General features: G+C 33.6%; 1 protein-coding gene and 1 pseudogene across 2 annotated transcripts; both read left to right on the top strand.

The window, feature by feature from the left end:
- The first annotated feature begins 1866 nt into the window (after positions 1 to 1866).
- On the top strand, positions 1867 to 4547 carry LOC125855483 (transcription factor bHLH140-like). Of its 2 annotated transcripts, XM_049535205.1 has the most exons (3): positions 1867 to 2006; positions 3188 to 3497; positions 4424 to 4547. In XM_049535205.1, exons 1-3 carry the CDS (start codon positions 1926 to 1928, stop codon positions 4432 to 4434), a joined length of 402 nt encoding a protein of 133 aa, XP_049391162.1. In that variant the 5' UTR covers positions 1867 to 1925; the 3' UTR covers positions 4435 to 4547. The 2 variants fall into 2 exon arrangements, with proteins under 2 accessions (XP_049391162.1, XP_049391161.1); XM_049535204.1 differs by lacking the exon at positions 4424 to 4547 and having other exon boundaries at positions 3188 to 3649.
- Positions 4548 to 7639: 3092 nt separating this feature from the next.
- On the top strand, positions 7640 to 11625 carry LOC125856174 ((-)-camphene/tricyclene synthase, chloroplastic-like; annotated as a pseudogene).
- The last annotated feature ends 1655 nt before the right edge of the window (positions 11626 to 13280 follow it).

The following is a 13280-nucleotide window of genomic DNA, read 5'->3' as shown; positions in this document are numbered from 1 at the left end:
AGTCTCCAGCGAAACGAGTCCGACCTACAGGGCCAATTCGCAAATCTGAAGCTGGTAGTCACTGAAAATTCTGTTTTCCATGAGATTTTGAGTTCTGACTTTGATGCACCAATAAGAGTTGCTGGAGAGATCTCCCTTATCCCTCGAGATGATGATGGTGAGATTGCTGAGTCTTATCCATGCCTATTCAATCAGTCATTTTTTGCCGATTTTGGGGCTCTAGCAATTGAGAGCATGACAGATGACTTACCCACTTGTTATTGGTTTGACACTGGGCAGTATGTTTCTCGGTCCATTACCTTCGTGTTCAGACGTAAGACGTGTGGTGATCATTTATCTGCAACGGACTTTGATAAGGATGGTTATCTTCCTATTATTGGCGCTCAAGGTGGCGATGTCCAATTTTTTGCCATTATATGTCCAAGTTGTTATAGCAGTGGGGATGACTCAAAAACAACTTGTGAAGGAGCATTTCACAATTGGTTGCTCGACATGTTGGCGAGTTACGTCCTAGCTATAGGATCGGGCAATTCAAAGGTGCACCAAGGGTCCGACACAATATCCAATGAAGCTTGGAAGGTATCCAATGTTATGTTTACTTTGTTACTGGTTTGGGTGCTAGTTGAAACGCCGAACGAAACACGAACTGCTCAGCAACTGCACTTAACAGACAGAGAGTATTTGGTTTTTTCTTTTGGTAGTCGAGAACCTGTAGTGTCGACCTCACAATCCACACACGCCCTACCAATGAGGTATTTTGATGCCAACTCTCTTTGTCGTGGCTTTTCTAGACAGAAAATTGATTTGGTGGCATCTGACGAAATGTATGTTAACATAATTTTCCTGAAACTTGCAATTATTGAGGATCTATATCTTGATAAACTATTTTTTGAGAATAAGGGTGGTGTTTCAAAGAGTGAGATCCAATCTTATGATGTGAGGAATGATGTTAAACAAAAACAAATTAATGAGGGAATAAAACATGCTGAATGTTTCTTTCCTATGGATGACGGAGTGAATCTGTTCATCATTAAGCTTGGTGGAACGGTGAAGGTTAATTGTGTGTGGGATCCGGGAATCAGTTCCAAGACTATGCACCAAAATGGTCTTATGGAGACCACAGAGGCACACCTATTGCTCGAATTTATTGATATTACTTCTCAACTTTTTAGTTACTTTTATGATGCTCACTTGAAAGAGAGTACTCAATCTAAAGAAAGGAGGAAGACGACATTAATGGTTGATCATACTCATACTAGTGTGTGTCCAATGATTAATATAGATTGCATGTGTGGTTTTGAGTGCATCTATGTTGCTGGTATTGTGACTTTTAAATGGGTCAAGGTTGTTCAATCTACTCAGCTACTGTTATCTGAGGCAATTGGTGAGGAGCATGCTATTTCCATTGTTATTGTCTTGAACCTTGAGGACAAGGTTCTTATTGAGGACGGGAGTATTGTTATTAATCAGCCCCAGCCCAATAGGGATACCAACAAGGATATCACACAAATAGTTATTGGGCCGAGTAAAAGCAATCGGGCCAGGCCTTCACAAAGGATTGTTTGGGATCCAGGCCCATTTACACTTAGTTAAAAAGGGCAAATGAGTTGGAAAGAAGGGTTATGCAAATTGTTAAAGAAAATAGTGTTTCCTCTCATCTCCCTTCTTAGTCTAAGCTTCTCATCCCCTTCTATCCATCTATCAATTCCCTAGTTCTTATGTTTAGTATCTCTACGATTCTGTTTGGGTTTTTGTTGTTTGCGTTGTTGCATTTACTTTGTGGATTTGTAATTGAACTCTAGTCTTGTTAATATAGTTGAGAAGTTTGTTATCGGTACAATTGGACTTGAGTTCATTACACACGTGTTGAAGGTCTTGACCGTCTTGAAGATGTTAAGAAGGAGCACCTCACTTTATTAAAGACAATGCACAGTGTTGGCCTGAAGTGGGCAGAAAAGCTTCTATCTGAAAACACTTCATTGACATTCCGCCTTGGATATCATTCGGTACGTTGAACCATCTCCAAATATTATTTTGTTTTGAGAGTCATTAAGAGATATGAAAGGAAGTACATAAGAGTGCCCCCTTATTTATTTCTTTTTGAGAGAAGTATCAAAAACATCCCTAAACTTGGCGCAAATTATTAGTTTCATCCTCGAACTATTGACAGCCTTAAAAACACCCCTTTACTTGACTAATTGAAGCTAAATACACTCCCGATCTTGCAACATTAGTGAAATACACCCCTAAATTCTCGTCAACTTTAGGGGTGTTTTCAACATTTCTCTCGATTTTTATTAAGAACTCAATGCTCCTACAAGAGTTTGAGACCACTTGCTATGTCGTGTTGCATATCGGGAGTGTATCGAAGGTGTATTTAAGTTTAGTTAGTCAAGTAGAGGGGTGTTTTTAAGGTTGTCAATAGTTTGGGGATGAAATTAATAATTTGCGCCAAGTTTAGGGGTGTTTTTGATACTTCTCTCTTATTTTTTTCTTTTTGGTTTTACCCTCAACCCTTTCTTTTCTATTTTTTTTGGGAGGTGTGTTGTTCTCTCGGGTGTTCTGTAACTTAACATTACATTATCTCTATTTTAAAGATATTTGCAAAATTTGTTAAGCTTTGCGTGGATGAGAAGTTTACACCAGTCCGCTAGAGAAACAGGTAATTTAAATGGAATGAGGTGGTTTTGGTATGCATCTAATGGTGGTCATCATATAACATAGGCCAGGTCAACATATTAGAAATGACAAAGTTGAGTAAATAGAACTAGTTTTTGACTATATTGGTTGGTATGTTACATACATGGGCATGTCTTGGGTGTTGGACTTTTTAGTTCTTTACTCAAGCCATGCCATCAAGCTCCCCGCAGATCCAAAGGAGGATTCAGGGTTTAAATTCACCGAGTTCAACCTTTAAACTCTTACCTTTAATCCATTCCGCCTTTGAATATATCGATTTGAAACTAAATTTTAATTGAAATTTTAGTATCTTTTCACGGATATATTTATGCTAGGTGTCAAAAATACTAGGTCTGCCACTGACCTTGATCCATCCTTTGTTCAACCCTAATCATTTGTTTCTCTTCTTGATCCCTTCCGTCCCTTCCCTCATATCAAGTCAAAATGCTGAAGTCATTTTTCTTCTACATCTCCTACTGTTTAATTTAATGAAGTTTTTCCCATGTAGGTTCCTTCAATGCGTCAACTGCATCTTCACGTGATAAGCCAAGACTTTGATTCCAATCATCTTAAGAATAAGAAGCATTGGAACTCATTCAATTCCCCCTTCTTCCGGGATTCAGTTGATGTAATAGATGAAGTTAGTCAAAATGGGAAGGCCATATTGAAGGACGAAAATGTCCTTTCTATGGAGCTAAGGTGTCATCGATGTCGAAGTGCACATCCAAACATTCCTCGTCTTAAAGCACATATCAGTTCTTGTCAAGCACCCTTTCCTGCATTTTTGCTGCAAAATGGTCGTTTAGTTTTCTCAGAAGGTAAAGATGCAAATCACGGAATTTAGACACTGTTGAGCTGTTTGAAGTTGCTGGCAGCATATATACACAATTTTTTGGAAAATAGTTTAGGCTGTTGGGTAGTTTATGTGAACAATTTCCATTAATTTACTGAACTTGTTGGTGACTTTCTTGAGTTTTTGGCTAAAATCATCCCTATAGTATGACTTAAACCTAAAGTACATCCTTGTGTTATATAAGTGAACAAAAAAAAATCATTGCATTAGCCAGAAAGTTGCAAGATTCATCCTTTTGTTTATTTTTTAAGAAATTCACACCACCAACAAAAAAAATGTGTCTAGTCGAATGAATATATGCACACATGGTTAAGCTAGTCAAGTTGGGTGATGTTTCTATTTTTTAGAAATTGAGGGTTTATATCATATTCAGACAAAATATATTCTAAATTCTAAATATTCTTTGTAAAATGTATGGCCAAATACAACTCCAACTTCAAAAAATTCAAGTAAAGTATTTTTTTTTTCATAACTAAACGCCTACGTAATTTCACTAAATAATTTCCAGCATTTCTATACATTGTATAAAATGTGAATTGCATTGTATATAACGTACAGACGTACTAAATATTTTATTAAAGAAAATCTCTAAATAATTGCATTTTTGAGAATGAAAGATTCATTTCCTATCCATGTCCTTATTCCTTTTAGGTAACTTTAATCTTCTCGTTGTGGCTAAGTCATGACCAAATTAAAAAATATTTTTTTTTATTGGTTCAATCGGTTTCGTAACAAAATTAGACTGAAGGATGATTCTTGTTATTTTTTGGATAGTATAAGAATGTTTTTTGCTCACTTAGGTAATATAAGGATGTGCATTATATTTGAGTTATAGTTGAGGGATGATTTTAGCCAAAATCTTTGGCTTTCTTACTAGTGTCCTTTTTTCAGCCAAATTATAGCTAATGGGATCTCTTACCTAATAGACTAGTTTTTGGGTTGGACTCTCTTGTTTGATCTATGACATCAGTATCAGAGTTAGATCGATCGATGATTGAGTCTGTGGCTTGGGACTTCTGGTCTGGAACCTAGAGGGGTGCTAGACGTGACCAATAAGGTCGTTGATTCTCAGGCATAAACAATAGTTATGTGTCAATTAGCCTTCATTGGTTAAAAGGGTGGGTGAATGGACGATTTGTTAATTATTTTCTTTGTCCAATAATAGTTGTGCACTATTGATTTGGCACACACCTTAAGAAACAACAAATAGCAAGAGTAATATTACTAGATTACAAGGGTAAAATAGATACAAAAAAATAAATTATCTCTTGATTTTCCAAATTAGACAAGTATTGTTGGACAATTATTTTTAGGAAAGGAGTAAATTTTAGGAATAACAAAGATAAAAATCATATTAGTGCTCTATAGTTATAGTTTTGCTATTTGCGCTCCATAGCCAAATTATGTTTGCTATGGAGCATCTGATTTGTATAAATCGGGCGCTAATTCGTCTATGTCTATGAAAATTGGGTTTGTATATGTTAGGTTCTCTGTGTTATGTTAGAGTGGCGAGCGAGATTGGGAGAGAGATGAGAGAGGCAAGCGAGAGAGGGCAAAGAGTGGAGAGATGTGAATTTTATATGTATATCGGTTAGATAATTGTATATATGTAACTACTATGTATATGTATTAATTATTGTGTTTGTATATCTGCATAAAATTTGAGTTCGTATACAATTGAATCAAGTTAAAACATTTGTATTGGTATATCAAATCTCTCTCGCTTTATACAAATACAAATTATACAAAAGCACTTTGTATAATTTGTGCTTGTATAAAGCGAGAGAGAGAGAGGAAGAGTAAGGCAAAAGAGAACTGGGCAGGGGAAGATTTTATTTGTATTTGTATAATTATAAGTGTATAGGACGGAAAACTATGTATTTATATTTGTATATACAGTGTCTCTCTTTATACAAACAAATTTGTATTTGTATAAAAGAGAGAGGCGATGGAGAGGACTGAAAAAGAGGAGAGTGGCGAACAAGATTCCAGAGAGAGGCAAATGGCAAGAAGTTTGCCGCTGATTGGAATTAAATGAAATTATAGCTATAATATTTACTTTGAATTAATAGTTTGCTATAATGCATAATTTTTCTTTTTAATATAGTGAACAAGTAAGATGGATGGAGGGAATACCATTTTATGCCTTAACATAGGTTTTTCTTGACATGTTATTTCCTTATTATTATCGGTTGCAGTTGTCACAATTATTTATTTTCTCTATCTATTGGTGTATGCTGTCAGTCCGGCCCTCACAAATAGCGTGTATACTTGAGATCAGCTCAAATAACGCATGAAGAGAATAAAATAAGTTTCTATGATTCAATTAAAGTCAACAATAAGTGTAGATACCCTATAAAAGTATAAAACACTTCTAATTTATGTTTGCTCTACAGTTAATTTGACAAACTAATAATTTTTTCCGTATTTTAAACTACATATAATCAACTTGTTAACCAATTAATTACGATAAATTGGATCGACTTTTGCTGTTTTTTTCCTGCCAAACAGGCTATAAAGAAGATAAACCATATAAAAAAAAAAATAGGGGCATAATACATAAATATGCCCTTTAACTTAGCTTCAAATCACATTTATGTCCTTCAACTTTGGGTATACACAAGTAGACACTTAAACTTGCATAAACTTGAACAAGGAGACACATGAGTCCTATGTGGCACATACACGTAGGACACCACGCAGGACAAAAAATGACATGTAGGATACCATGTAGGACATGTGTGTCTATTTGTTCAACTTTATACAAGTTTAAGTGTCTACTTGTGCACACACCCAAAGTTGAAGGGCATAAATGTGATTTGAAGCTAAGTTAAAGGGCATATTTATGTATTATAAAAACAAACGTTGCACAAATGACTTAGAAACATTGAATATTTGGCATTTTGAGGGCTTAGCAACTACCTAACGTCAGAAAATTGCAAGGCCTCAGAAACTCTCATTAAAATAAATCCTAAAACTTGGCCAAAAGACCATAAACAATATTTGCGTTTTCTAATTCTCAAAAATCAAATGCCTAACACTAACATTTTCTAAGAAAACCAAACCTATATTCTTGTGGACCAAATCTTGAAAATGAATTATGTCAATAGAAACTTTAGTAATATGGTTGTAATTTCCATGATAGTTTCAAACTTGAAGATCTAACTTAAGTCATTGTTTTTTATGATGACATGGTCCCTAATGGATAAATTATCTAAGCATTAGATGGACCACCATCTACTCCCATTACACATTAAAAAAAGTGATACATTATAAGCCAAATTAAATATCCAAAATCATCCTCGTACTTACAAACGCATGGAAGCACATAATTAATAAAATGGTGGCAATATTCAGTAACGTCTAAAATATTTAAAATTTGAACTGAAAATGTCTAATTAGAATATTTTATAATTAGCTGTTGAAATGCTCACAGAAGTATTGGATCTTGTACTCCTCCATTGTACTTTTGTTTATATAATTAGCACGGTAGGGATCTATGCCAAATCCGTCATCACCATGGATGGTGAAAGCCTCTGTGGATAATTTTTTTTAAAGAACTTAGTTTGATTGTCTAAATGAAATATTCTGACAAATTTAAGTAGTTAGTTATGTATTAAGCCTTGCATTTAGTAACATAATACACATATCTACCTCCAATAGACCATCAACATGTACTAACTGTTTTTTCCTCACCTAGGCTACAGCCTGCAGCTGCTGGCACTGTAACAAAAAAAACTTTTAGCAACAATAAATATACACATTAATAAAGAATGCTAAAATCCTACTGACATTATTAAGTGTCATTAGATCTAATGTCGCTAAAGGCTTTAGGGACATATACAAAGAGTGCTAATTGCCACTAAAAATACATCTTTAGCGGTAATTAAGTTATTGCCGTTAATTAATTGTCACTAAAGATCATTTTTGATGTAGTTTTGCATGCAACTATGGGGAGGAATGATCTATTTATAGCTATGTTGCGCGGACTCTTCAATTTTGAAGCCGAACTCGTCTCGACGCGACACTGATGCGAGCGCGGGTGCAGGGTGCGTGTCAGATTCGGTCAATCCGATCCGGATACTTTGACCAAAGCCGAGAAAAAAAATGGGGAAGAGATCAATTTCATGGCCGGCGAAAATTGACGACGACGAAGAAGTTGTCACGTCTAGCTACTCCATGGAAAAGAATAATGAAGAGGCAAAACTTACAAGAATAGAGAGAGAGCGGACAAATCTTTTTTCTTGTACAGAGGAGGCGAAGGGGCTCCATGGGAAAGAATAAATAGTTCAAAGTTTTTTTTCTTGAAAAAGCAAAGAGAAAGCTTTTTTTCTTGAAAAGGAAAAAAGCAGGCTAGGGTTTCTTGGGAGAAGAGTAAGGGCAGTACACATAATTTTAATGAATTCTCTCTCTCTCTCTCTCTCTCTCTCTCTCTCTCTCTCTCTCTCACAATTTGTATATCTATAATTGATATGCTTTTAAGTATAGCATTTTACAAGATATTTATTATTATTATTATTATTATTATTATTATTATTATTATTATTATTATTATTATTATAACTATATTTTATAATATTGAATAATTTTAGCCGAATCTCCGCACCCGTATCCATACTCGGATTCGCACCCCCGAATCTTAAAATTTAAATTTTGCTGAATCCGACTCTCGGATTCGCATCCGTCTCGGATACCCACACCCGAGTCCGAGCAACTTAGAATTATAGTTACTTGTTAGAGCTCAGAAAAATTGATCTGTTCACACATTAAAGTGAATAAACCAACAAAATGGTGGCACTATTGATGGCAAACTTGGGGAGGCTAATACCTATGGCCATCTCAAGAAAATCTCTACCTAAATTTTCCTCTTTATTCAGCCCATCATCATCACTAACCTCCCTTTCAACCACCGGTGACGGTGACGGTGGCACTGGCATGAAGCTGAACCACCACTTCTTAATCATTCATCTAATCCCATTAGGCGTTCAGGGAATTACCAGCCTCCCATCTGGGATTTTCAATTTATTCACTCTCTATACAATCCTTACGCGGTACATACCTACATTTTCTTTATATCATATTATTCGTGTGCGTTATTCTATCATTCAAAATATAATTTGTAAATGTGTGTTGTGTAGGGAGATAAGTATATGAAGCGTTGTAACGAACTAAAGAAGGAAATGAAAAAGAATTGATGGTTATGGTGGAGGGATCAATACAAGATCAATTAGATGCTAAGTTGGAGTTGATTGATAATTTACAAAGGCTTGGAGTAAGTTACCACTTTAAGGATGAATTTATGAAAGTATTGAGAAGTGTACATAACCAAATTAGTAGTACAACCACAGGAGATAATTCATTATACTCTACAGCCTTGATGTTTAGGCTCTTCAGACAACATGGTTTTCATATCTCTCAAGGTGCTCTCTATTTTTTTTCCTAATTTCTTCGTTTTGTCATTTTTATATATATATGTTCTTCCAACGAATAAGATTTCTACTCTTTTTTTTTCCCTAGATATATTGATTAATGATTTCAAAGATGAGCAAGGTAACTTCAAACAAAGTCTTTGTGAAGATACAAAAGGGTTGTTACAATTATATGAAGCTTCATTTCTGTCTACGGATTCTGAAACCTCTACTTTATTGGAGTCAGCCAATATATTCGCAGTGTCACATCTAAAAGACTATTTGCACAATTTAAATGATACTGAACATCAAGAGAATGGGACAGTGGAACTAGTGCGTCATGCCCTGGAACTTCCTTTGCATTGCAAGATGTTGAGAGTAGAGACAAGGTGGTACATTAAAATTTATGAGAAAATCCCAAATGTTGATCCTCTTCTGCTCGAGTTTGCTAAGTTGGATTTCAACATTGTTCAAGCAACACACCAACAAGATCTAAGAAATCTATCGCGGTGAGTAAAAAAAGGTAGCAACTCTTAGGGAAAATCACAGAGTATCAGATTATTAGAATTCATGTCCATACGCTTAGTAATCGAGAGATCTGGGGCATCAATCAATAAGTTTCCTACATCTGAAACATTATTTTTCATGAAATTAAGGTGGTGGAAGAAGTCATTGCTTGCAGAAAAATTGCCATTTTCAAGGGATAGAATTGTGGAGGCTTTCTTATGGATAGCTGGCATGATGTTTGAACCTCAAAAGAACGAATACTGTCGAATAATGTTGGCAAAGGTCACTGCTATGGCTACAGTTATAGATGACATGTATGATGTTTACGGCACTCTTGATGAGTTGAAACTCTTCACTCATGCTGTTGAAAGGTCTGTAACTTAATTATAACCTTTACAAATTAGATTTTTCTCTTGTAAACAATACATGAATTGCTGAAAAGTTTTCTGATTACATTCAGAATGGAGATAAAAGCAATGAACGAACTTCCAGATTATATGAAAATATGTTACCTTGCACTCTTCAACACAACCACTGAAATTGCATACGAAGTTCTCAAAGAACAAGGGATCAACGCCATGCCCTACCTTACAAAATCAGTAAAAATACTTTGCTCTCTCTCTCTCTATATGGATTTCCCTGTTTTAATTTCTAAAGGGAAAAGGGTTAAACATGTCCTTAAATTATGTGAAAGGAACAAAAATGCTCTCCGTTGATAGTTTTGTTAAAAAATGCCCTTATCGTCAATACTTTGGTTCAAAAATGCCCTTAAACTATGCGAAAGGAACAAAAATGCCCTTCATTTGTCGTTTGGTCCAAAAATGCCCTTGTCGTCAATACTTTAATCCAAAAATCCCCTTATTGTTATTTAATGGGTCAAAAATGCTCATTTTCCAAATAAATATATTATTATTTTCTTTTAAACAAATTCTTTTTCTAATAATGTTTTTTCGAATTAGCAAATTTTTATCTTACTTCAATTCAGAAAAAAATAAAAAATGAAAATATTTCTTATTTTATTATCATATTTTCTTATCGTTATATAAATATAAATTAATGATGGATATACTATGATCTTATATATATGACATATATTATCTGTTGAACGGGTACATGAAGTTATTCTATTTTAATTGATAAAATGAGATTAAGAAGAAAAAACATATTTCCTACATTTTTATTTGTTAAAGTGATTTTAGAAGAAAAAGAACAAGAATAGTGTTCTTTAATAGTATTTTAATCAGGAAGAATATATGTTTAAAAAAGAAAACAATAATACATTTATTCGGAAAATGACATTTTTGACTCATTTTGTAACTATAGGGGCATTTCTGGACCAAAGTATTGACTGCAAGGGCATTTTTGAATCAAAGTATTGACGGTAGATACATTTTTGAACCAAATTATAAACGGGGGACATTTTTGTTCCTTTCACATAGTTTAAGGACATTTTTTACTCTTTTCCCATTTCTAAATATTTGAGATATTTTTCTATTGAATTAGTGGGCAGATTTGTGTAAATCGTACTTACGAGAAGCAAGATGGTACTACAGTGGATATAAGCCAAGTCTGGAAGAATACATGGATAGTGGATTAATCACTATTGCAGCACCTATGATATTAGTCCACTCATTGTTCCTTGTCACAAATCCAATTACCAAAGAGGTCTTGGATTCCTTAACCAATTGGTCTGATATTATTCGATGGTCTCCTACTATTATTCGTTTAAACGATGATTTGGGGACATCCTCGGTACGTATATATGCTTTTAACACTACTTATAAATATATATCGATTTGTTATTGAAAGTTATAATTAACATTAGTTAGAGTATATTTGAGATGATTATGTTCCTGATCTTAATTACTTCAGGATGAAATGAAAAGAGGTGACGTTCCTAAGTCAATTCAATGTTACATGAATGAGAAGGGTGGTTCTGAAGAAGATGCAAGAAAACACATCAATTTCATGATAAAGGAGACATGGAAACTGATCAATAGTACAACTCAACGGGATAATTCATTATTTTCTGAAACATTCATTGGATGTGCAGTAAATTCTGCAAGAGCTAGTCACTCCATTTACCAGCATGGAGATGGCCATGGAATTCAAAATTCTCATATTAAAAATTGCATTTTCCAATTATTTTTCGAGCCCATCACAATTTCAGTTCTATAAAATCCTACCTTTTCGTTTTTCTTACTTTTAATGAATGAGTGTTATTTTAAAATGCTTTATAACATTTTATATTTACTAGTTTCTGGGAGAACGTTGCATGTTTATCTCAAAGTACTTGATACAATATTTATATTGCAAATTATAAATTTAAATGGTACGTATATTATTCGACTTTCTTTGTATATATATCTATTATGCACAAAATATAAAAAATAAACTGATACATATGTTGAATATCGTCATGATCAACTCAAATACGATCAAAAGCCATGAATTTTTCTTCGGTTCAAACATGAATATGCAAAAAGTAAAATAGTAAAAAGAATTGATTGTATAATAATTGTTAGAAAGTATAAAAAAAATATAACATCAAACTCATGAGCACAAACATAATCTTCAATAATAACTAAAAAAAATTGAGATGTAAATAAGGAATCTGTGGAAGGAAAAGAAGCATGACAAATATATATTTATACTAATAAGGGTAGTGACTCATAGAATTCTTTTTTCAACATTTTTTAATTTACTTATTAATTAAAAAATAGAAATCAGATACATATATTACAGGATATATGAGGGCAAAATTAGATGTAATTTATTCTTCATTGTATCTAATTAAGTGGATTCACATATATTTGAGATATTTAGACAAATCTCGCTCGCCATTCTCCTATGATTCTGGCATCTCAGATACATGTATTTAGTGTGATTCGCATATATCTGATATACATAAGCATATCTTGCTCACCTCCTCTTTTGTTCTAGCTTGCCTCTCTCCCTATTTCAGTGTATATGGTAGCAAAATGCATGTATCTAATTGTATTTGATTTGAAATTTGATATGAAATTAATAACTATTGATATAACATGTAATTATTTCAAACTATATGAAGAATTGTTTGTGTAATTAGATAGTTTCTACGAAATGGCTAATCAATGACATGGATATATTTTTGTTTTACCTATTTCACAATAAATAAATATGTAAGAATATTTTATTTGTAATTATAATTTTATCTTTTAATATATTTAGTTAGGGATATATTCTCATAGAGGGAGTAAATATAACATTTTAATAGTATATATGACATAAAGTGTTTAATTTTTTAAAAATATAAATGCATATCCAAAATTAAGTTAAAATATTAATCCCGTGTAAATATAACATTTTAGGTAACTTTTCATTAATATCTTAGGCAACGCGGTTTAAGGAAAAAAAAAATTAGGAAACTTTTGGAGAAGTTCGTTTGAAGTCTCTAAATTGTTATATATATCCGTCAATTCATGAATGAATTATTTTACAAAAAATACTCTTTTTTTTCAAGAAATAGCTGAAATTTATGAAGTCGAAATTTACAAATATCATCTTGAAGTTACTGTGACCAACAATGTTGTCGTTGTTAATGACTAGATTCTGGAAACTGTGCATCTCCATCATCGGAGACTCCACATGTCACGTCTCGAGGCTATCTCCTTGAAGTAAACACGGGACCTAGAATCACGAGTGACCTCAAGCTAATCCTGAGCTGGCATATCATAAGCAAACTGAATATATCTATGAAAACACGAACTAATGCGGAAGCTAAACTAATTTATAACTGATAGTGGGGAATACCCAAAACTGGTCTGAATATATAAATACAGAATAAGAGTATA

The sequence above is a fragment of the Solanum stenotomum genome, chromosome 2 (assembly GCF_019186545.1).
Source record: "Solanum stenotomum isolate F172 chromosome 2, ASM1918654v1, whole genome shotgun sequence".
NCBI classification, from domain to species: Eukaryota; Viridiplantae; Streptophyta; class Magnoliopsida; order Solanales; family Solanaceae; genus Solanum; species Solanum stenotomum.
Note: the sequence above shows the minus strand (reverse complement) of the source record. Positions and strands in the feature narration are given on the sequence as shown.